Source organism: Ambystoma mexicanum, chromosome 12, assembly GCF_040938575.1.
Source record: "Ambystoma mexicanum isolate Mex_15411 chromosome 12, UKY_AmexF1_1, whole genome shotgun sequence".
NCBI classification, from domain to species: domain Eukaryota; kingdom Metazoa; phylum Chordata; class Amphibia; order Caudata; family Ambystomatidae; genus Ambystoma; species Ambystoma mexicanum.
In genome coordinates this window covers 512,551,970-512,575,579 of record NC_090936.1, presented here as the reverse complement: position 1 = coordinate 512,575,579, position 23,610 = coordinate 512,551,970, and the positions used below count along the sequence as shown (strand labels likewise).

General features: G+C 47.4%; 1 protein-coding gene across 1 annotated transcript in view; it reads right to left on the bottom strand.

Moving 5' to 3' along the window:
- The window catches only part of RTCB (RNA 2',3'-cyclic phosphate and 5'-OH ligase), a 280,519-nt gene that overhangs the window by 148,774 nt on the left and 108,135 nt on the right, over positions 1 to 23,610 (bottom strand). Inside the window, exon 5 of the mRNA XM_069628792.1 lies at positions 5,624 to 5,780. Coding sequence (XP_069484893.1) covers positions 5,624 to 5,780 — 157 coding nt within the window. The remainder of the gene's footprint in view (positions 1 to 5,623; positions 5,781 to 23,610) is intronic.

The window sequence follows — 23,610 nt, the reverse complement described above, 5'->3', positions numbered from 1 at the left end:
TAAACTCACATGCTACCGACCCTCCAGTACCCTCAGATGTGGTGCAGCACTTCTAGTTATCCTCCAATATAACTGCACCAGACTGGGTGTGATCCTTTTTATCCAAGGTCCCACCATCTGGAGCTCTCTCCCTCTCCACATCTGCTGCATTGACAACCACATTCAGAAAGGCCCTAAAAACCTGTATTTTCCTTCCTCTTATTTAATCCCTCTTCCACACTATCTCTTGATTGCTCCTCACGCACAAGTACTGGCCCAGATCCAACAAAACAACAATTTACAGTGGATTCCGACAGGGTATGCAGCAGCACACCATAATAAACTCACCCCTTTCCACTCCCACAGACGATCATGCATCCATCCTCCCCTAAGCCCCACCGCCCCCCAACCATTTCCTCACCCCCCTGCCCTGGTCCTCCGGTTCTCAATCTGGTTACCGAACACCACCTGAAAATCTGATTGTACCTTGAAAATTGCTACAAAAGTGTCTGAACAGAATGCTCAATTAGACGGACCCCTAGAGGTAACAACTGTAGCACACAGTTTGATTTGGGGACAGGACATGTTACACACTCAGTTGGACCGCCGTACCTAATTATCAAGGGGTTTACCCAAGCACTCAGAACGCTCAACTCATAGGTTTTCACTCGAGGTAGAGCGAAAGTGTGCCCGTTCAACTTGGGGTATAAAACACAGTATGCACTTAGATAGCTTTTGTGGGATAGGAGTGATGATGCACTAAGACGCTCTGGTGGGGGCAAAAAACATGATGCACTTATACGGTTGTTTCTTTTGAGAACGGGAGACGATACCATTGGTCTAGGCCATAGGTGGCAATGTCCATTTAATGTATTTGCCTATTGCACTCAAGGAATGCCACTAGACAGGTGTTTCCCAGTGGTAGTACGCCAACACCACCAGAAGATGCCCTTGAACGACCAGCCTATCGTCATGGGACACTTAAGGGTCGGTAAAACCTGACAAAATGACATTGAAGATAAACTGAGTTTAAGGCATGTATAAACGCACCACGTCTGGACACATCCCACAGGCAAGGCTCCCCATCCATGCATTCTAGAATGCAGCTACGGCTATGCCAAATTCGGTGTAGATGCTCATATAGCCTTCTGCACTGCAAATCCTGACGTGCCTCAACACCTGCCATTAGTATACAGCGACAGCATACGACAAATTCGGTCTAGCTGGGCACACATCCAGTCTCCTGCACTAGCACTCAGTCTTGATCACGACAGCATCTGCCCACATACCCAACCCCTTGGGTTGCTTACTGAAGCCTAGCCAGCCCTCCTAAATCCTAATCCAGGCAGAAGTCCACTCTTGGAACTCTTCCCATACCTGGACTTCGGTCCCCGAGGGCGTTCCAGCCACCAAGCGCGTTGAGGCCATACAAATGGGGCAATGGTGCTATATAAATGACGATTACAATACACAGAAAGGCAGATGCGGAGAAACAAGCTTGCACCCAGGACTTCCTGGAGCATTGTCGATCGCAGTGTTCCAGCTGTAGATTCCTAAATGCTTCTGCGTTGGTGGCTCCGCCCCCTCAGGGAACAATGTTTTGTGTGACGTGGCAGGCATGTACCACAGCCGCATTTTTTCCTGGGAAATGTAGTACCATTTCTCAGGCCACGCGGAAGCTGCCACCATTACCAAAGCGGTTTACGTGCCTGCACAGCGTTGCAGGCCGGAACTGACATTTTCCTAAACAGATCACTGCAGTTTAGACTCTGTATCCCTCCGCTACAAAGACTTTCTGGCTATTTCGAACATTGATATCAGAAGTCTGAGGCTCATACCAGTTTTGGCTCAGCCTTTCTTCCATTGATTAGGAAGATTTACTAAAAGGTCCTCTGGTAAGGCCTTGGGAAGACGAACCTGTAGTGTTCAGAAGAACAAGTTATTTCAAGAGATGGATTGGCACATGAAAGCAAGCATCCTGAAGGTCCAATGAAACCAGCCAGTCCTGAAGCTGAAGAGCCTGAAGGATCTGAGAAAGGGTCACCATCTTGAACTTGTCCTTCCTGGGGAATTTGTTCAAATTTCTTAAGCCCAAGATGCGTCTCAATCCTCCGTCCTTTTTGGGGATGAGAAAATAAGGGGAGTACCAACCCTTGTTCCTTTCCGCTGCAGGTACATGCTCTATTGCACCTTTCTTGTGCAGGGTTAAAATCACCTGCCAAGGAGTGGGTCTGGAATTTTGACAGTGTTGGCTCCCGGTGGAGGATCTTGAGGTCTTTGATGAAAAGGAAGGCAATAACCATGGGTCACTATCTCTAGTGCCCAGACATCTAACGAAACGCACCGCCATTCGTCCGGATACCGAGTGATTCTGCCTCCCACCGGGGTCTTGTGGGCGAAGACATCAAAGTGGCTTTGCAGCAGCTGCAGCAGTGGCTGAGGAGGTAGTAGCCGCTGCTGTGGCTGATCTAGCACCTCTCCCTTTTCCACCACGAAAGGGTTTTCTCTGTTGGCCTCTTTGACTGGCCTGCCCCGTCCCTTTTCCAAAAGGGGAGTAAAAACGAAAGGAGCGACTCTTCCAGGAAGATGAGCCTGCATAAGTGTGTTGTTGAGGCTGTTTTATAGCGGCACTAAGTGATTTTGCTGCCGCTTTTGAGGTCTGCAGCTTCTCCAAGCTCTCGTCCGCCTTGCTGTCAAACAACCTCAAGCCGTCAATGGGCATATTAAGTAATCTAGATTGCACATCACGTGCAAAGCCAGATTTCCTTAGCCATGCAAACCTGCGTAGGACCGTGCTAGTTGCCATGGACCTGCTTTCAGCAGTGTCCAGTCCTGACTGAAGGCATTCCTCCATAGCCTCTTTACCATCTTTAACTATAGCCAGGAAACCATCCCGTTCCTCACCTTCTGGGATGCGATCAGCCGCTGATGTCATGCAGTCCCACAAGGTATTTGTCAATCTTGCTAAAGTACAAGTTACATTAGACGATTTAAGGGCCATGCTGCCCGAAGAAAAAAACTTTCCGGGACCAAGCATCAACTTTATCATCCCTGTCTGGTGGTATTGAGGGGTAAGCCGATTGCCTAGTGGAGGTTGCAGCTTGAACCACTAGACTTTCAGGGGAGGGATGTTTAGATAAATATTTCGGATCCGATAAAGATGGCCTGTATTTTGGTATATATTTCTTGTTTACTGCTGAAATAGAATCAGGAGTATTCCAATTTACCATCACCCTCTTCTGAAGTGCTTTATGGAATGGAAGAAAAGGATCTTTTAGAAGACCTTCACTCAGGATGTCCATCAGGTCATCCTGGTCGAAATTTGGGGAAACCGTCTTCCAACCCATAAAATCAATGACCCTTCCCATGAGATTTCGATAACTAGGATCAGCATGATCTCCAAGGTCTGGTCTGTCAAATTCTGCTTCAAGTGAAGTGTCTAGGCCACTGGCATTTTGTAGATCTGTTATTTTGAAATTCGGATCCACTAGCTCTTCAGGGACCTCTCTGGCACCAAACGTAACTCCAGCTGAAGTGACATCCTCTTCAGAGAAGTGTTCTCCAAAAATGGATGACATGGATCTGAAGAATTCTTGTCTGGGTTGAGGATGGAAAGCTTTTTCAGGTAAAGAGGCTGGTATCGACTTAGGCATGGGCAATGGCGTCGACTTGGGTATCGGGATCAAAGAATGCCTCGATAAAGGCGAAGGCGTCGATAAAGACGACGCTGGCTTTGACGTTTTTGAAGGAGGCTTCGATACCGTCGAAGAAGGCTTCGATACAGTCAAAAGGTGGCAACGCCATTTTCGTCTGCGGTTTCGACGCAATGGTTGTCGACTGAGTCGAGTTTCGACTTCGACGCTGATGTTGATTCCGCTACCACCAATTTATGCACCTGAGGTTTTGTCTTAGTACAAGGCATCGGGGAACTTTCCCTTGATGACACACTCGACTCTTTTTCGGCTCTCGCGTGTTTTGATTTCCCTCTGTCACTTTTAGAGTGGGTAGAGGCATGATCACCATGTGGCATCTTCGAGGGGGTCTGGGCCACATTCTTGAATATTTTAAGCATCGAAGCCCTAAAGGCCTCCCATTTTTCAGGGGAATCGTGCTTGGATGGGTAAATTACTCTCCTCTCAGAGGAAGAAGACCTGTGATGTCACTTTTTTGACTTGTTAGTCGCAACTCTTCGATCTCGACCTCCTCGACCCATGTCGAGATTTTCGACTAGATTCATCTGAATCTTTGTCTTTTAGAAGACTTCGAAGTTTCCTCCCCCACCGCCAGCTTACCTCTACGTTCCCTAAGAGCCTTATTGGACATGGCCTGGCAGGAACCATACTAGTCAACCCGATGGTCTGGGCCGAGACACCAGAGGCAATTCCGATGGGGGTCGGTTATTGACATTTTCCTAACCCTGTCTTGGGTGTGGTGGGAGTAGATGACAAGGACATCGTCAAGGAAAAAACCTGATGCGCCGTTCGTGACACAAAGCAGTTGCTTGAAAAAACAGAACTAAGGTAACCGGTGCAGCTCGAGCCCTTTATAGAGCAGATGACGTTGACGATCGACTGCAGCCCTCGAGGGACTACGACTCCGCGGCCTCGAACACAGCGGCCTCTGGTGATAAATCTTTCCGAAGCAGCAGAGCTGGGAGACAGTAAATCTAGAGATCAGGAATACGTGGGAGGACACAATCCATTCGAATGGTCTATCCTAAGTAATTATCATTCTCGAAACTGACAGAGCAGTCAATGGGATGGGAGCAGGCTGGTAAAGTACAATTCTCACACACAATGTCCAATCAATACAAGTTTTAAAATAATATGCACTATAAAAGTGAGCATGGAAAAATATATCTACAAAACAAATGTACTAAAAAAATAGAGAAAGAACATTAAAAATAATAAGTGATACCCAATGGAAACAAAGCATTGTTCAAACAAGTATTTCAACATTTCTGTTACAGATGAGTATAACTTCTCAATACTTAAGAAAATGTTTTGATTAGTTAGAAAAGGTTTTGCACAGAGAACAAATGGGTAAAGACAATAAAAGGTTCCCGTTTACAGAGAATAATGCGAGATTAGCTAAAGCAAATAAGCAGGCCCATATTAGTAATTGAGATCCCCAAGGAAAGAGTGACCCATACAAGGGGATGGGAGGAAGGGTGGGCACAGTGGTTTGATCCACAATGCAAAGGGAATTTCTTAATAATGTTGCATTGTTGGAATGACCAAGATGTTCTTTGGTTGTGTTGTTGGAAAACCAATAGAGAATTCTTTTGATAGATTACAGCCGCCACCAGCATGTAACAGACACATAGGTTGAGGAACTCAGAGGGACAAAAATTAGGCTCTTTGTAGTGCTCATGTCCCCTAGCAACCTTAGAAGCTATGGAAGCAGCACATGATTACATCCAACTGAAGAGTAAAGGATACGAGGGTGAGCAAAAAGAGCAAAAGAAATTGCTGATCAAACACCATCACACTCCTCTGCTTGAAGCATGTATAACACAACAGCTCGCACATTTTCCCACATGAAGTTTCCATTACTATGATCTGTCCCTAAAGGATTATCTGTCTACAACAGGGTGCCATAGAATGGCAAAGCAAGAAATATTGGTTCTCCAAAGCAGCCTTACTTGGCATTCATGGGGATGACCCCCTTAGAGCCAACTCCCACAGGTATGTGGTCAAACATGGCCTGTGCTAGCTGCTCCTTCACTGGTTGCACGTCACTTTCATCCAGGTTGGTCCGCAGCAGGCGCACGCCACAGTTTATGTCAAATCCGACACCCCCTGGAAGAAAGAGAACGTTTTATAGCAAAAACATATTACCAATAATAGTTTTACCAACAATGGATTGCTAGCAGGAACTGGAGCAAGGCACAGATGAAGTACAAACCTTGAACGCAGCTTGGATGAAACGGTTTCATATTACTTTTTATCAATACATTTGTTTGGGGCACATGGCCACACTTTTCTAGTCTTTAGATGCACAATTTTGCTTACTCATGCAATGCCCACAGCATATCCGTCAATGGGTCTCAATGACTTGCATATTAAAATGAACTTGCTGTGACAGGCTTAGGGTCTTCACCCTGTCAAGGGGGAGCAGGAATCCCTCCCAACCTGCGGTAGGTGGCCTACCGTGGCGTATGTCAGAGCTGACCATACACCAGCGGTGAAGTGAGGGTGGTTGGGGCGACGAGGGGGCAGTCCCTGACCAATGGTTCCACAGCACAACACATGGTTTCCCCACCTTTCAGCTGCTCTACTGGCCAGGGCTCAGATCTTTCAGGGTTTCTCCAACCACGTGACCAAGACAAGGAAAGGACAAAATAGACCAAACAGACCCCCCACATAACAATCAGAAACTCCTTCTAAGCCAAGAATTCCCCTACAAACTGAACACCAGCGAAGCAGAAAGGACAATCTCACCTGTTCCAGGGAAGCAGCACAGCGAAAGCAAGCAGATTCTGTTAGTTGCCAGCACCGGGGTTCATAGCGGCGAAGGGGTCAGGGCTAAGCAGACTTTCAAATATGGGGAAGGAGGGCCAAACCCTTCCTTCACCTGTTGTGAGTGTTAGGGATCATTTTAATATCGTGTGCCAAGTCCCCTCAACCTGAGAGACCCCCAGCACTTTTACTGGACTTCTGGGTTGATTTATTCTCCTGAGTGGGATTTTTTTACCATTCACTCTTTTTGCCCCCAATTTAGGAACCCTTTTTTACTGCTAGTGAAATTCTTTTTACTTTAATGGAATCATGCTTTCCTCCATGTATTATATTACAGGCATCTGTAAGTGATTGTTGCAGCATCCTATGTGCAGTGTTGCTAGGGAGTCCCTTGGGCTTCCCTTTCGATTTCTTACTAGCTGGCGTACCCAGTGCTGCTCGTGTCCTGATCGAGTGGTGTCTCATGTGCCCTGGTGGATGTTGCTCGTGTTGGCAAGTCTTGCTTCAGTTTGCTCTGGTGTCTCACGTGCCCTGGAGGATGTCGCTCTTGTCCTCTGGTCGGCAAGTCATGCTGCCGTTTGTTGTGTTTCAGAAGTTCTTGATATTGATTTTCACTTTGCATCAGATGGAGCTTTTCCAAGTGATGTTCGTTTTTTGTGCGGCATGTCACTCAACGGCTTCAGCACATTTGAGAAAATGTTGAAGATAGATTGATTGTGCGCTCTTCTCGTGAATGAACATAAGTAAACTGTAACCTTGCCATTTCCCATATTTGAAGTGACGTGATAAAGATTTATTTCCCTTTAAAAATGCTTTAATATACACTTTCGAACTCTATACACTAGTAATGAATTTCAAAAGAAATAACCAACACATCGAACATTTTGCTTCAGGCACTTTTCCAAACTTTGCCTCGGAGTACCTACTGTAGTGAATCGGGGTGAGCATCAGTAAATGAGGGTGTCTACGGAGTGAATTTTTTACATCCAAAAAGACTACAATCTTGGTAGCCGTGGGTTCAATGGTGTGGATTTGCATAGCCAGACAAACAGTTTTATAGATTAGATTACTTTCCCTGAGAACTACTGTTCTCAAGAATAGTAGGATACTTTTATCTTACCTTTCTTTTGTGGGATTGGCACACACCACCTTATGTGGAGTGCTGAGGGGCTACACCAACTCCTTTCCCACTGCTCCTGTCCCCTTTACAGTTAAAGTAACAGACAAACCTAAATGGCTGATGGCAGTGGATACATGTTTCTACCATGTTGGTGTTAATTACTCGCAGGCTGTTTACACAGCTGCAGTACAGCAACCATGAGTGACTATTTTCCCAAAATTACCCCAGTCTTCTTTTATCGCCTTTTTTCATTTATGTGTTTCTTCTTGGCCCTTCTACCATTCCAGGTGGGGGTGGGTCCTCTGAGTTTTGCCTTTGGCGAGATCCTTTTGTGAAGCCCGCCAACGCTCCAGTGGGTCTTCTGAGGCGGGAAGTGAGGGAGGAGCCTGAAACGTCTTTGACCTTTGTCTGAAGGTATGCCTGGCTGGAGCCAGTTTGAACTGGGCGGTTGGCTGTCCTAAAGGGACAGCCACCCCCAGGTGATTGACATGTCCATAGAACAATGAATCGGTTCCTGAATAAAAGGCAAGGCTTTTGAGACAGAAGGCAAAGTCAACCACTGGAACTGAAGCTCTGAAGACAGACGCCTGCAGCATCCCCAGTAACCACAGCAGCACTGCTGAAGTACCATTGCTGTCCTGGCCCCTGTTTTTCCTTCGACGGGGAAGTTCCGCCAAAGAGGACGACTTGGCCCTCTGGCTGGTGGACATAACCAGCCTCAAGACAATCTTCAATTTGAGCCGTCCTCAGACATCCTGTGATCTTCTAGGGCTGCAGAATCCCAATACCCGAGGTACCTCGACCACCTCGAAGTGCATTGAAAATGACGAAGCTCGCTGGAACTTTGTGGCATCCGTGTGGACCTCCAGAAACCCAAATGCTCTCCTCAGAGTCCCCTCCCCAGAGTGCAATATCGAGAAAAGAAGAGGATTCCAACCAGCGGTGATCGTTCGCGCCTGGTGCTGATAAAAGGGCACCAAAACCATGAACCGACGCAGGAGTAAGAAGAATTCTTTGCTGGTGAGTCCCTTTTTCGACTACTGCTGCAGGAGCCCATCCAAGGTACCCCTTTCGTCACTATGACCAAGGACTAGGAGACCAGGTTTGCACCGTGCATCCAGAAGGCATCCAGCTGTGTCATCTTCACTCTCAAGGTACTGTGGGGCTCTTGGTAAACTTGCCTTGAGCCATTTGTGTCGCTCTGTTGATTTTGGAGCACTGTTTCTACTGTTTGGGGGTTCACCCATTTCCAGTCGCCCAGACCCAACAGCTTGTGCATCTACAGGAAGGCTTCTCCAAAGCTCCTGTGCCTTTACAAAGATCTAACTTGCTACATATCTGTGCTAAGAAGATTTGTATCAGAACTGTGGCATTTCCTCTTGACTTTGGCATTGCTGGTTCCCCTACAGAAAACTTCCAATATTCTTGGCTTTGGCATTGCGCTTTTCCCTAAAAAACCTTAACTGAAGAGCTCTTCTAGGCAGGGAAAGACTGCCTAAACCTTACAAATTGCTACAGTGTTGCTTACCTGTTGATATTGCTCTTTGCATTCTTGAACCTACTTCTAAAATAATAATGCCAAGTTAATTCAAATAAGTGCTTTTACTTACCGGACTGAAGTCACTCAGTGTGCGGATAGGAAAAGTACATAAATTACTCACCTGCCTTATATCTCCTTATTAGCCTAATGTACGTTTGATGTTGATAGAATATTCCTTTATTTTCTAAATTGCCTTGTGCATTTATACATTAAATAACTATTTCTGATATAACTAAGTGTGCAAGTGTTTCTTTGGGTCCATGTATGTTCAGATGTCTGTGTACTGATTGACAGCTCACATTTCTCCTCCTAAAATCAGCCTGGCTGCTCTGCCACTCTACCAGCCTTGGGTAGTACAGGTCTATATTAGATGTTGGGGCCCTGAACCCAAGGAATAAGCCTTGGAGTCGAATCCCAATTGGACTTGAGAAAAACGTACCCAACAATGAGGTTTCCATATGTCTTCCTTGTTCATGTCCTCCTTTGTTTTATCTATTATAACCTCCATTTATTGTGTGGCTAATTTGTATTTACTTCCTAGGCCATCGTATCTACAGTTAACTGGATTATCTTTACATTAATTTATCTTTGCCTTGCTCCCACTCTAGCTATTCTTTACAATATTTGAACTGTCATCATATCTTATTATTGTACCATCTCATTAATTATGTGCAGTGCCTCGGCCTAAAGCACTTAGAAATTTAATAAAATACAAACCCTTTTGGGATAGAGCAGAAGGAGACTGGACCGATAAGCAGATGACAAGGAAAACCAATGTGGAGGAGGAGTACCAGAGCAGGATAGTGTCATGGTCATGAAGTCAGGGGCACAGGCATGCAGGGGTTGCATGCACAGGAGACCTGGGTGGATACTGTCCTGCCAGGCTCATGAACAAAAGTAAACAAGAACATCCATTTAACACCAAAAAGCCTTTATTATGGACATAGCACTTCAGATGCATTAACCTTGAACATTCCATCCATTAAGCAGCCCCAAGTGTATTCTTGGGTGTGGCTGCTAATGGATTCACAATTATATAAGCTTCCCTGATCCTCAAGACCGACGCTTCGCGTTATTCTGCACTTACCAGCAGCGTAACGCTCACCGTCGCCTGGGGTTAGACCTGCTTACCTTTGAAGACCCTGCTTCCTGGACATCCTGCTTCCTGCCAGCATACTTACCAATTGGGGGAAGCTGTTCTTATCTGTACATCTCTTCGGCGAACCGAGCATTCATTTTTACACTTTCCGGAATGCCGAAATCTTCATCTTTGCACCGCAGCACGACACGCTCCATTGTCGACATCAGCGCCTGCAAGGAAAAACAGGAGACAAGGTTAGACATCGAAAAAACTGTTTAAGGTCGAGCTTCGCCATACTTCGCGCTTTTCCTTAAACCATCACTTACCTGCTGTCGAACGTTGCAGTAGCATCAATCTTCCATCCATCCACGTCTCACAGCTGCATTGAGGCCACATTTCCATCTAAGGAAAAAAAACAAAAGAGACATTATTGCGGGCATAAGGAGCAACATATAAAGACATTAAACAGAACGAACAGAATCACAAGAGCTCACACTTACCAATCATAAGGAGAAGCATAGTTGCAGCTGGACTGGACTAATCCTCATCAGGGATCAGTGAAGAACTAGATCCCATTCAATGCGCCCCTGCCAGAAGTAGCAGGACGGAGAGCTTACCTTCCATAATTCACAGGTGAGCTTTAGGGGCCGGCGTATGCTCACAGAAACCGTACTTTGGGGAGAAGGGTTCGAGAGGTACAACAATCACAGATTGGCGCACTCACAAACTCTTATCTCCACGCAGGAGCAGTATCACCATGTACCACCGCTCACTGCTTTTCTACCGAGCGAGAGGCCTGAAAAGGGGTGAGTCAAGTTCAGGAAGGGCTGCAACCGTGCCCCAACGCCTCCGCAGAGACCAGGTGAGCGTAACAGATAGGCTGGCCAATAACACACTGGGAAAATCAAAGATGGATAATAAGTGTCCAGGTGAGGTCAGGAGGGGAGTTGGTGGACAGAGACCAGGCGGGGAAAAGCAGACGGTGGAGAGCAGTGCTGAGGAGATTGAGGCTGTGTTGGGAGAAAGTTGTGACAGGCTTGTCAGGAAGGGACAGAAACCTCTCTTAGCCAGGGTTGAGAGGCCTACCAACGAAAAATTCATAGCAAGTCCAACCCCTGATGTGGACAGTGGCAGTTGAGAGGACACCCATTCCTGTCCCACCTCTTGCTTTTAAGCAGTCCCCCTTTGTCTCATGCCATACCTCCTTGGCAGGATGTTTGCCACTTGTGTGTGTTTCTTCTAGTGATAGACCATGTAGGAAAGCCCCCCCCCAGACGCTCATACGAGAAATACAGCCACTAGGGAAGAAGGCACAATTCACCTCTTGCAAGGATAACAAGTTTTATTTCTATACAAAAGGAAAAAGCACCAAGAACTCTGCTGCCGTGGAACGTTCTGCCAAAATCAGTATGAACAAAACTTTATGAAGGTATACAACGTCAGTGACGTTAATTACATAATGTGCAAACCCGCGCTGCTGCATGTTAATGTGCAATGACACCTCCTCTGAGTCCATACTCCTTAAGCCTGAAACTTGTTGAGGTGAGCCCCCCCCCCCCCAACCCATTTGGGAAGCGTCCATCACTATGCTATACTGGAACTTCAGCTCCACCAGAGGTATACCCTGCACCATGTTGTCTGAGTGAGTCCACCACTGCAGAGCATCTGCCAGCTCCTGGGAGATGCAGATCTTGTTGGACCAGGAACCTAGGACCTGAGACCATCTTGAAGCGAGAAACCCCATGCACTGGCATCAAGAAAAGCAGACAATTCGGGATGAGTGGGATGCAGGACACCATGGTGCCTAGAAGGGACATGTAAACCCGGACTGTGAACGCCAAGCCCAGCCAAAAGGACCCCGCCATGGCCACCAGCTTTCCTAGCCTTTCCACCGAAGGCTGGACCATATTGAGTTGCGTATGAAAATGAGCCCCTAGAAAAACCAAGTCGCTGTAGGGCACCAGACAAGACTTGGTGAAGTTGACTGCAAATCCCAGATGCTGTAACAGGAGCATAGCCGCCTGGAGAGATTCCGACGCCTGCTGAAGAGTAGTCCCCCTCACCAACCAGTCATCAATGTAGGGGTAAACCTGGTGTCCTTCTCTGCTGAGGGCAGCTGCCACCAGAGCCAGGCACTCCGTGAATGTTCTGGGGGCCGACTTGAGGCCAAAGAGGAGAACCCGAAACTGGAAATGCCTGTCTCAGACCACAAACTGCAGGAAGCTTCGATGTTTGGGGTGCATCAGGATGTGGCAATAAGCATCTTCTAGATCCAGCTGCTCCCCCTCGTTGGGAGGCAGAAGGACAGCTCACCAGATGGAGCTTGCCCAAGATTCAGGCTTCACTAGGTTCTCCCAGAGAAACTGGAGATGGTTCTGGGTCCTCTTCACATCCTAAATTCCCAAAAGATCTTCTTAGTATGTTTGAAGATAAGAATGACATAATTGATTGGCTTGTGACTTGAGTATGCATGTGAAGTACAAGGAGTGGGTGATGCCGATAGAATTGCATGGTTACTCAGCAGACTGCCCCATTCTGGCTGAGTACCATTATGTAAATGTCCAAAACTGACGCAAGATTTTGCAAAACAAGCAAACTCATCTTAAAGTTTGGGAAGACCCCGCCCAATACTTGAGGAGATTTAGAGAGTACAAGAAAAAAGAATGTATGACCTATGACTTTTGTTGCAGATTCCTTAAAATACTTGTGTGGCTGGATAGAAGGCTATCAGGTAACTACCGTTGAGGCCATGATTCATTTGGTCATGCTTGAGCATATTTTTTGCCTCATGTTCCCCAGAACTTAAGCAGCATTTGGCTGACAGGGGTTCAATCCAAAGAGGCTAGCCATTGCTGCTGACTTATGGTTCTCAGAGTATCCCCATAAGGACAAGCCTGCTTCAGGAAAGCAGGAGGAGGGAATGAAGCAGAAGGAGAAAGAGGGTGGGGGTACAGATAAACCTATGTCCAAAAAGACCCACACAATGTTTAATAAGGGGAAATCACCCGAGTCAGGTCAGGGTAGTGGGACTAATCCTCCCAAGCATGAGAGTGGTTTCTCTAAGCCTCCCTATGTGTCAAGATCCAGTGAGACTTTTTACACTTGTGGAGCCAGAGACCACAAGAAGAGGGACCCCAGGAGTAAGGGTAAGACCTTGGGGATCCACTCTGCAAATTTGGACTTCTCTCAGTATGAGAAAGAAGAGATGGCAGGGCTGTCCTTCCCTTTAGATTGCTTCCCCACAGGTGAAGAGTCTGAAGGTAGAGATTCATTAGAAAATAGTACAGGAGCCTCTGCTCCCATCCCAGACCTGACCCTTAGTCATGTGTTCTCTGAGGATAGTGTTCAGGTAGTAGGTGTAATTGACTCTACTGTTAGGAACACTGGGCCCAGTCCAACTGAATTAGCTTCCTCAATGGTAAACCCACAGGGGCTTGTCTGAAGTCCTGTGGGGGATACTCCGTTGACTGGTAGGCCCTTTCTCAATGTTCTAGTATCACCAGTCAGTAGAGCTCTGAGTAGTGAACTGGTCAGGGTGTCCGTCAATGTTAGGATAGCTATTCCTAGAAGAGTTCTGGGTGAGCGTAGTCTTCAAGACTTAAGTCCTGATAGACATTCACCAGACCCTTCAAGCACTTGGTCTCAGAATAAGGCTGCCTTGGCCACGCCTAAGGGAAAGCATAGGCGCTAAGGAGAAACCCATGGCCAGAAAAGTCAGAAAAAGAGGCAGCGGGAAAGAATATTCCCCCAGTCCTACCTACAACATCTGTTGAGATAGTTGGTAGAACCCCCATTCCAAATTTGGAAGAAGGACTCCCAGATATTCTTGGATCCTATAGGACTACTGAGCTACCTAGCATGCTGGTAGAGGAGATCCCTAGGGGAGAGATTAGAATGGGCCAACAAATAAGGAACCAATCATACTTAGGTGTCTTATGTACGATTAAGACCAGTACCCTTTAGGTGCACTGCAACAACCTTAGCCTCCTTGCAATAGGACCCAACATTTGGTATACGTCTGAATTACACAGGTTGGTAGTGTGGCTGAGCAGCCAGGCTTATCTCAAGAGGGGTCAATGTGCGCTGTAAGGAGTTTACACAAAGATTCACAATGACAAGTATCCAAATAAACACTTGTACTCAAGGTTTCTTGATAAAACAATTATTTACCAGTCATTTGAATAAGACTTCTTTATTTGATATATTACTGTTAGCATTTAGAATAGCACTGAGAGGAGTGTCAAAGAAAAAGCTATTGGAACAAACAAGATATCACAAATATTCTTAAGCAGACAAATACTTTTCAGCCCTCCCCAATGTCAGAGGAGAGAAGAGTCTTTCAATGAAACAGGCTAAGCCAAAGTCAATGGGATGTGGCTGAAGCACTTTTTGCAGGTAAGTAAGAAAAGTCTTTGCACAATGTTTTAGAAGTCTTTGATGAAAAAGAAGAATCAATGTAGGGCCACAAGCTGTTAGACATGTGAGCAGTAGAAGCAAATCTACAACAGACTTTACAGTACCTTTAGTTAGAAGAAAAATGCAGCAGATGACCTCTGTTCCTGTGTAGCTCTGCAGATCCTGGTGTTCCTAGGCCTCAGTCGTTGGGGACAAGAGGAAGGACTTCTGGGGACTCCTGCACTGCAATGGGACGGTCACCGACAGCAACCGGCAATCTTCAAACAAGTTGCAATTCAGTGTTTCAGCTCCTTGCGTCTACCGCAAATCGCACCACCGCAGTTCCTGGCTGTCGATGGCATTTCCTTGCATCTGGGGTCCAGCACTGTTGAGGTGGCTCAGGCTCGGCCAGTCCTGCTTCCTGGGAGTCCGGAGGATCTTCCTGGAGCTCTTGGCCAGCTCAAAAACAATGCACACAAACAGGTGTTCCTCTCCCTGGCTCTTCAGTTCCAGCAGCAACTGAAGTGAAAGTGCAACCAGCTTTGAGATGATGTCCAGGTGTCTTACCTGGGAGTTGATTGGTCGGTCCCACCAACTCAAAGGGAGTAGTCGCCCTGGCAGGGCTTCTCTAGTCGAAGAGTTTCAGCACAGCAGCAGGGCTTCACTGGTCAAACCAACGGTCCAGGAGTTGCAGCAGGCGTCTTCAAGTTCTTCTTCGGATTCCTTCATCGAGTGGTCGACTATGCCTTCCAAGCCCAAAAGCCTCGCCTTTTATGCAGATTTCTCCCATTCATTCCAGCCTAGCTGCCAGTCAAACAGCAGGGTGGCTGTCCTTGCAGGACAGCCAGCCGCTAAATCACCTAAGAGTGCATTCCTGTCTCCTAGGAGATTAAGCACAGGGAGTTTCGGGCACCTCCCTCACTTCCTGCCCCCAACAGACACCCTGGAGCCAAGGCGGGCTTCACTTGTGAATCCTGCCAAAGACAAATGAACAAAGGGACCAAACCTGGTTTGGCACGCAGAGTAAATCTCAAGAAGGACCTTTCCACAGAGAAATGGTGAAAAGAGGGACATTTTGACAAAAATGGCACCCACGGGTGCTTTACTGCAGCTGCGAAGGCAGACCGCAGCAAGATCGAGGCACTGGAGAATTGGTTGCAGCAGAAGCGTGGGCTCAGGCAGAGGCTGTGACGAGACTACCTGGTGAGCCCCCAGAGGGGTCGCAGCAAGGGGGAACTCTCTGGAAGAGACTGACCTGCTGGTGAGTAGCTGTATGTGGCAAGGCAGCGAGGGAGCTGGCCGCCGTGCAACGGCCACGCGGCAGGGGCAGCACCAACAGGCAGGGAGCGATCTTTTGTAGTTGAAGGACTCGGCACAACGGGAGCCAAAACATACCATTGAAACAGAGAGCAGGCCACAACTAACAGGTTGGGACACAGACAGCAAATGCCCAGGAAGGGAAGCGCATCCATTGGGGGCAGATTGCCACAGAGGGCAGTGTCAGCGCTCGCGTATAAGCACAGAACGGTGCAAACAACCAGCGGGAACGGATAACAAGTGCAAAGCATGATAATACACTGACATATGCTCACCTCAGCCCGAGGAGAAGGAACTGGCACAAATACAGGCAATAATACACATCCAGCTTGATAGACCCTGGGAACGCAGCAGTGAGCCAACGAGAAGAGTGTGCAGACCCCAGGGCAGGACCCCAAGGCTAGTGCTGAGACCTGGGTGGGAGAGCGGAATAGGCTGGGGCCACTGAGTGACTGGCCCAGAACGCAAGGCTAGACAAATAAGTAGCCTCAAAGGAGGCCCTGCTTGTGAAAGAGCTAGTGGAACGCTGCGTTCAGGCAGGATAACAACCCAAAACACACGCCTGACTCCCACGAATAGGGGGCACAATCGCAGCAGGGCGGGCGGAACACCCATACCATCTACGCAGGCCTCCAGGTTGGCAATACAAATGTCAGACAAGGCACGCAAAAGCAAACAGACGTTGGATGCATATGCCTGGAAAGAAGACCATGAGGAGGCCTCAGCAGTGCCTTGTAGCCATGGCACAAGGAACACAGGTCAGCCCGCAGGAGTAAGGCCCGATCCTGGTGGCGATAGCAGCGCTGAAAACTGCACTGGAACACAAGATAGACACTGTAATTGTTGATATGGGACTGCTGCGCCAGGATGTCACGAGTTAGCTTACCGAATGGGCACAGCAGAGGAGAGAGTACAGGAGAATGCCACTAACATAGCCAGCACACAAACCCAGATGGCAGATATATTGGAAAGAGTGCGGACACTAGAACGCCATATAGAGGACACAGAGGGGAGAGCCCAATGAAACATTAGAATATTAGGCCTCCCAGAAGGAGAGGAAGGTGAAGATCCAACTAGTCCCGTGGAGAACCTCTTGCTGCAGGAGATGAGGCCTTGCTTGTTGACTCAAGGATTCACGGTCAAAAGGGCACACAGATCCCTGGCCAGGAGACCGCCGCCAGGAGCGCCTCCGAAACCTGCGATAGCGAAAATATATATAGATATTTTTTTTTAATTACTTGATTTAATCGGATTAGTGATTTTTACAAGACAAAACGTAACTGTTGAAAGAAAGAAAAACAAGAGAAAGACATAAAACTTGACGTAACAAGAGCAAAGTAGTGGGACGGGTACAACCCTGGAAGAACAACCAGGATGGGAGCTAATGGCCTGGCAATAGTCACCTAGAATGTCAGGGGACTGAAGAGGCTAAGAGTGCATGCATATCTGAAAAGGATGGGAATACAAAATCGCGTTACTGCAAGAAATGCACCTCACAACTGACAAGCAGGCCAAGATAGCCAGGAAATGGGGAGGGAAACTGTATGGTTTAACATTCGGTATACGCTAGAGGGGTTCTGGTGTGGATCGCCACCCTGGTCCCCTTCCAGTTGCTGGAATTCAAGGAGGAGGATGGCAGGGTGGTGGTGGTGGTGGTGCATGGCTTGCTAGAAAATAGGCGAGGTATGCTTCATAAACACATATGCCCCAAACCATGACGCCACTCATTATACCCGAAGCTGTCCAAATATAGAGGGACCGACGTGGGTGTGGGGAGGCGACTACACACTTCACACCAAATTAGATGGGTCTGATGAGAAGCAGAGGAAACTTGCACCACCGGCTAAGACACTGGGGGCCCAACTGAAAAACCTACAGCTAGTAGACTTCTGGAGAGAGGAACACAGACACAAGGATACTCGCTTTTCTCGGCTCCTCACGGAGCGCACGCTCTAATAGATCACATCTTCACAGGGTTGAAAACCTGGGAAAGTTCAAAGACACAGAATACAAGGCTAGGGTGCTATCGGACCATGCCTCGCTAATGGCAAACTGGCAGGTGACTACACAGAGCGCTGATACCCACTTGGAGATTACTTGATGACGCATTCCAGCACCACCTTAGAGACAAAATAGAAGAGTACTTTGAGACCAATACGATTAGTGTGGCGGAAACAGGGACACTATGGAAAGCCTTTAAGGTAGTTCTAAGAGGCACGGCTATAGGGAAAATGGGGGCCTGAGGGCAGACATACAGAGATCCTTGGAGGGTATGGAAAATTACATAGGACGGGAGGAAAATACAATTGTAGGAGGAAACGCAGTGAGGCAAGATTGCTGTAATTGCACCAAAAATGCATAGCTGAATGGTAGAAAGGCTGAGGAAACTAGACTACACAAAGTATATGCAGAAGATACACGTGGAAGGGGACAAACCACAGAGATTGCTAGCCTGGCTATGCAGACGATAGGAACCAAGGGATAAGATCAATAGTATTATATACGAAGAAGGGAAGGTAGTCAGGACACAAGGGGAGATAAACAGATTATACAAATCCCTATACTCGAGAGATGCTAAAGGGAACAACGTGGATATCAAGGAAGCCCTAGGCCAAATAGATCTGCCACGGTTGGAGGGAAAACAGGTGGACTTGCTGGACACACCTCTCACACTGGAGGAAATCAGCGTTGAGATAGCCGAACTCCCAACCGCTAAAACACTGGGGCCGGATGGCCTCCCCGGGGAATTTTAGAATACATACACAGATGTACTGGCTCCTAAGCTCTTGGAAGTTTTCACAAACACATACTAGGCAGGAATATTGCCCAGTAGCATAAGGGAATCCATAATTGTGCCCATACTAAACAGGGAAAACACCTGCAGGACTGTAGATCTTATAGACCACTCTCTATGACGAACCAGGGTAGTAAAATCTTAGCGGCGGTATTGGCAAACAGCCTCAGGAAAGTGATAGGAAGTTTGATACATGCAGATCAAACTGGGTATGTCCCAGGGCGCAGCACCACTTGGAACTACTACACCACGTAATAGATAGCACAAACCTCCTAGACAAGAGACTACGCAGTAGCCTCCCTAGATGCGGTTAAGGCCTTCGACTCGGTCAGGTGGGACTGGCTCCTAGGGACACTGGTGGGCTTTGGGATCAGCAATGTCTTCATGAGGTGGGTGAAACTGATGTACATGGCAACTAGAACGAGAGTGAGAACTGGGAAACATATTTCTGGAGCATGGGAAGTGCTGAAAGGCACCAAACAGGGCCGTCCGCAAAGCATGCAAAAGCTTGAATAGAGATAGATTGGAAAGTGCACAAGGTGTGCCTGTATGTGGATGATATGTTGCTATATGTCAACCAACCGCAGGACAACTTACCACATACTGGACATAGTGGACCAGTTTGCTAGGCTCTCAGGTATCGGTAGAAATAGAGGAAAATCTAGCCTGTCCCATTGGGAGGACAGAGGGGCCTAGCTAGAGAACAATTGCCAAACTTGGGCTGAGGTGGACAGAGAAAACCTTCAGATATCTGGGAGTAAACATGTGGCACAACCCAGCCTCCACCCACATAGACAACACAGACAACACGCAGAAGGCCTTAGAAGGTGTGGAGAGCTCCATGAGATTCTGGAATAAACTGCCCCTCGGAGTACCGGGCAGGACAGCACTGTTAAAGATGGTGGCACTCCTGCACCATTTCACCAATGTACTGTATGACATACCGGGGGATAAGGGGGAGGGGGTTCTTAAGGCAGTTAGATGGGCTAACACAGATATTTCTGTGGGTAACGGGGAGGAATAGAATTGCCCTAAGCATACTACAGAGAGAACATAGCAACGGCGGGATGAGAGTACCCAACTTCGAATTATACTACCTGTCCGGGCAGCTGCAGTTCGTAGCGAATCGGCTTGGAGACAAGGTTACCCTGGACACCCAGCTACTGCAGCCAATGCTGAAACTCCCCTACTTGAAAGAGGTGCTATGGGTTGGGGATTTGGGGCTACTGACGCTCGGCAGGGACCTGTGATGGAGAGCCTGGAGACTCTTGGGGATACCAGATCCATACTCCAGGTACATTCCCATAGCGGGGAGCATAGGACCGCAACAAGGCATAGTGAGACCGATAAGGAAGCATTGGGAGAGTAAAGGGATAGCCACGGTAGGTGACCTCTTAGAGGGTGAAAAGATGTTGGAATTCCCTGCACTGGCGAGCGAATATGGAATACACAAGCAGCAGTTTTTGACATACCAAGGAATGGTAGGCAGGATGGGCAGGAGATGGACGGCTATAAGGGATAGGAGGGAATCCAATGCTGTATTGGACACGCTGTAGGACGTGTCAGAAGGGGGACATGCAGTCTCCAGGATTTACGACCTACTACTAGAGGGGATGGGCACAGGGGATCTGGCGGTACGTAGGAAATGCGAACGGGACGTGGAGAGGGCCTTTACAGACACCGAATGGCGGAGTGTGCTGCTGTACACTAAGAAACTCTCTAGGAATGCCAGATATAAACTCACCCAAACGCATGCAACACATTCCTAACTCCACACAAGATCTCACGCATATATAGAAACATTTACCAGGCCTGCAGAGATGCACCCAGGAGAGCACGGGCATGATGCACATTTTCTGGACATGCCAGGCGATAGTATAATTCTGTCAGGGCATCGCTAAAAAGGTGATTGGTGGGGGGATTCAGATGCACGCATGGCCCCCAGAGTGCTGTTGGGCCTGTTCCCGAGGGGGAGGGTGGGCTGCTCACCTCTCCAAAATGAAGGACCTGATCTGTATCCTGTCCAACCGCAGGATAGCAAAGGCCTGGAAAACGACCGAAGGGCCTAGGACAGAAGACTTATGGGAAGACCTGAGACGTTGGTCACTGGCTGTGACGGTAGTGTGGCACAGAGCGCTGCAGAAAGAAATGCATGAGGAGAGCGAGGGAATGGAAGCATGGAACGAACTGACACAAACAAGGTTTAATACAGCAGACATGGAGGACCCACAAACGGGACCTAGAGATGGCACTTAGCAACCACGCATTGGAACCGGTGACCAAGAGGCGGTAGATGACTAATAGGAGTAGGCATACATACTATGTTGGGAGGATGTTAAGTACTGAATAGGAAATGTGAAGGTATGTAATGTCCACGCGAAAACATATTTGAAAATGCATTGTCACAGTGAAGACAGTTGGAGTGTATCAGTTTGTCAACAAAAAGTTTTTTTTTTTTTTTTAAAGTGTAGACTTGGGGATCAAATTATACACTATATCTGTATACATGCCCTGTTGCCAGGGTTTCAGCAAATACATCCATGTCAAAAACATTTGATCTGGAAAGGGGCATGTGCCAAGGCTGCTCCCTGCCGACCATTTTATTTGCACTGGTGCTACAGCCCATGGCGAACCTGATCAGGAAACGTCACAGGGACTGTGGAATTTACCTTGCAGGACTCCCCCCCCCCCCCATTCTCCCGCCCAAGATCATCTCACTATACACTGATGACGTATTGTTATAGATTAGAGACACACATGTGAACCTAGACCCTATAATCAAAGATGTCATGATGTGGGGAGCTCTCAGGGTTCACAGTGAACTATACGAAATCTGAAATGTTCCAACACGACGCGGCCACAAGGCGTATACCCATCGATAGCATTTTTATATTTGCAATTCTTAATGAATTTTGATGTGTGAAAAGCTTAGGTTAAGCTATAACACATTAATAAATAATAATAGTATACCCACTGAAGTGGGCACCCGATAGGATCAAATACTTTGGTGTGGTGATATCCAGGGGTAAGGATTCACTTCTCACAACCACAACACACAAAACACGCATTTGACTACAAAACTGAGTAAATGGTCAGGTATACCGCTATCACTGGCGGGCAGACTAGTTCTGGTCAAAATGATACTCCTAGCCAAGCTATTTTACCTATTCGTGAATGTGCTCATATGAGCTGAAAAAGGATACTTCACTAAACTACATGGTACGTTGTCTCAGTTCCTCTGGCAAGCAGGGGCAGTTCACAAAGAATGTGAGGAAGTAGCACTACGATACAATATGGGTGGGTTTGCTGGCCCACACTTGGATATCTATTGGATGGCCGCCCAGGCGCAGATTGCGTGCTACTGGTAGGGCAACGCCCTGCCACATGTTAAACTAGAACGCTTAGCTGCCGATAAAGCAGACTTCAAAACATTTCTCCTGGACGCCTGAAGCGAAGGTTACTGTCCATATGACCCACTGCAATCCACACTGCCAGCATGGCGGTCTAGATTTGTAAAGGCGGGTGTGCAACGCCCATACTACAAATGGTTACCAGTGTGGAGATTCCCAGATCTCCCACCCACCTCGGACGGCACGTTTCACGCACACTGGGAACGACTGGGGTATCACACGCAAGGAGACATGTTTCCAGAGGGGACAATCTTAACACTGTACACTTGGAGAGAGGGTCACAGGGGTACATCCACTGAGATACTAGTTTTACAGGTTGAGGGCAGTAGCCTCACAGTGGTGGGATAGCTGTCCGATTGAGCCTCCAGAAAATGAGTTACTGGTCTCCAACTCGTATGGTAGTCATAGAATACTAGCCTGCCTCTATAAGTTGATTGTGGGAAACACTCCAAAGAAAGAGGGAACTGGGCTGTGGAAATGGAGGTAGACAATTAAATTGGGGATACGATGTGTTCTCTGACTGGGTTTATATCACTAAACACAAGGTTTAAATTGATTCATTTTAAGATACTGAACAGGCTGCACTATACGAAAGATAAACCTAAAAAGTAATATACCCAATGATGGAAGATGCTGGAGATGTAAATATGAAAATGATGGATATTTGCATATATTAAGCAGTTGTTCTAAGCTCCTGGCATTCTGGGGTCCAGTATATGACAATAGATTGACCACTAGGAAGGTCCCCCGGGTGGTTTGTTTGGAATGCTGTCCTTGAAAGATGCAAACGGAACTTCCTCAATGTGGGATGTATACTTGCTAAATGGTGCATCATGAAGTGGAAGAATTCCAGGCCGCCGACGGGAAGGACTGGCTAAAAGAACTAGCATGGGCAGACAACTAAAGGAATGTTCATCGGAATGCTACTGGGGTCGTCTAGGCCCAGAGACATCAGGGGTGAGTTTCGTATGTTCTAGCCCGAGGCCATGCTCCTGTATAATTACCTCATTGTGAAACAGCATAGCTAAGACCCGGAGGTGGTACAAGGGGTTGCCATTGGTCAAGGGAAACCGGAAACTAGATTGATACAGCCGAGGAAACTGCTATACAAAGGCCATGTCCTGCAATATCTCCTATTATTCCGATTTACTGTTGATTGCCTATGTCTGCTAAGTATAAATAAACTACTTTTTTTTAACTGGAACTGAAGCAAAGTTCATAAATTGTGAAATGAGCAAACCGTTTGACCAGCACAAAGCATGCACACTTAACAGTGCTTAAGAAAAGTAAAGGTCAGGTCACCCATGAGCTCTGTGCAGCACATGATCTCTCACCCTGGTGGCCATTCCACCAATACTACAGTCAGTAGGGATGATACTTCACTAACCCAATATTTTAAAAGTCTGTTTGCGACTAAAGACATGGGGCATGCAAAATACAAGATCATTGGTGCGACGTGTGTTGCAATTGGAATGCTCAATACCTAAAATGGGAGCTTATTCAGTTGTTAGGG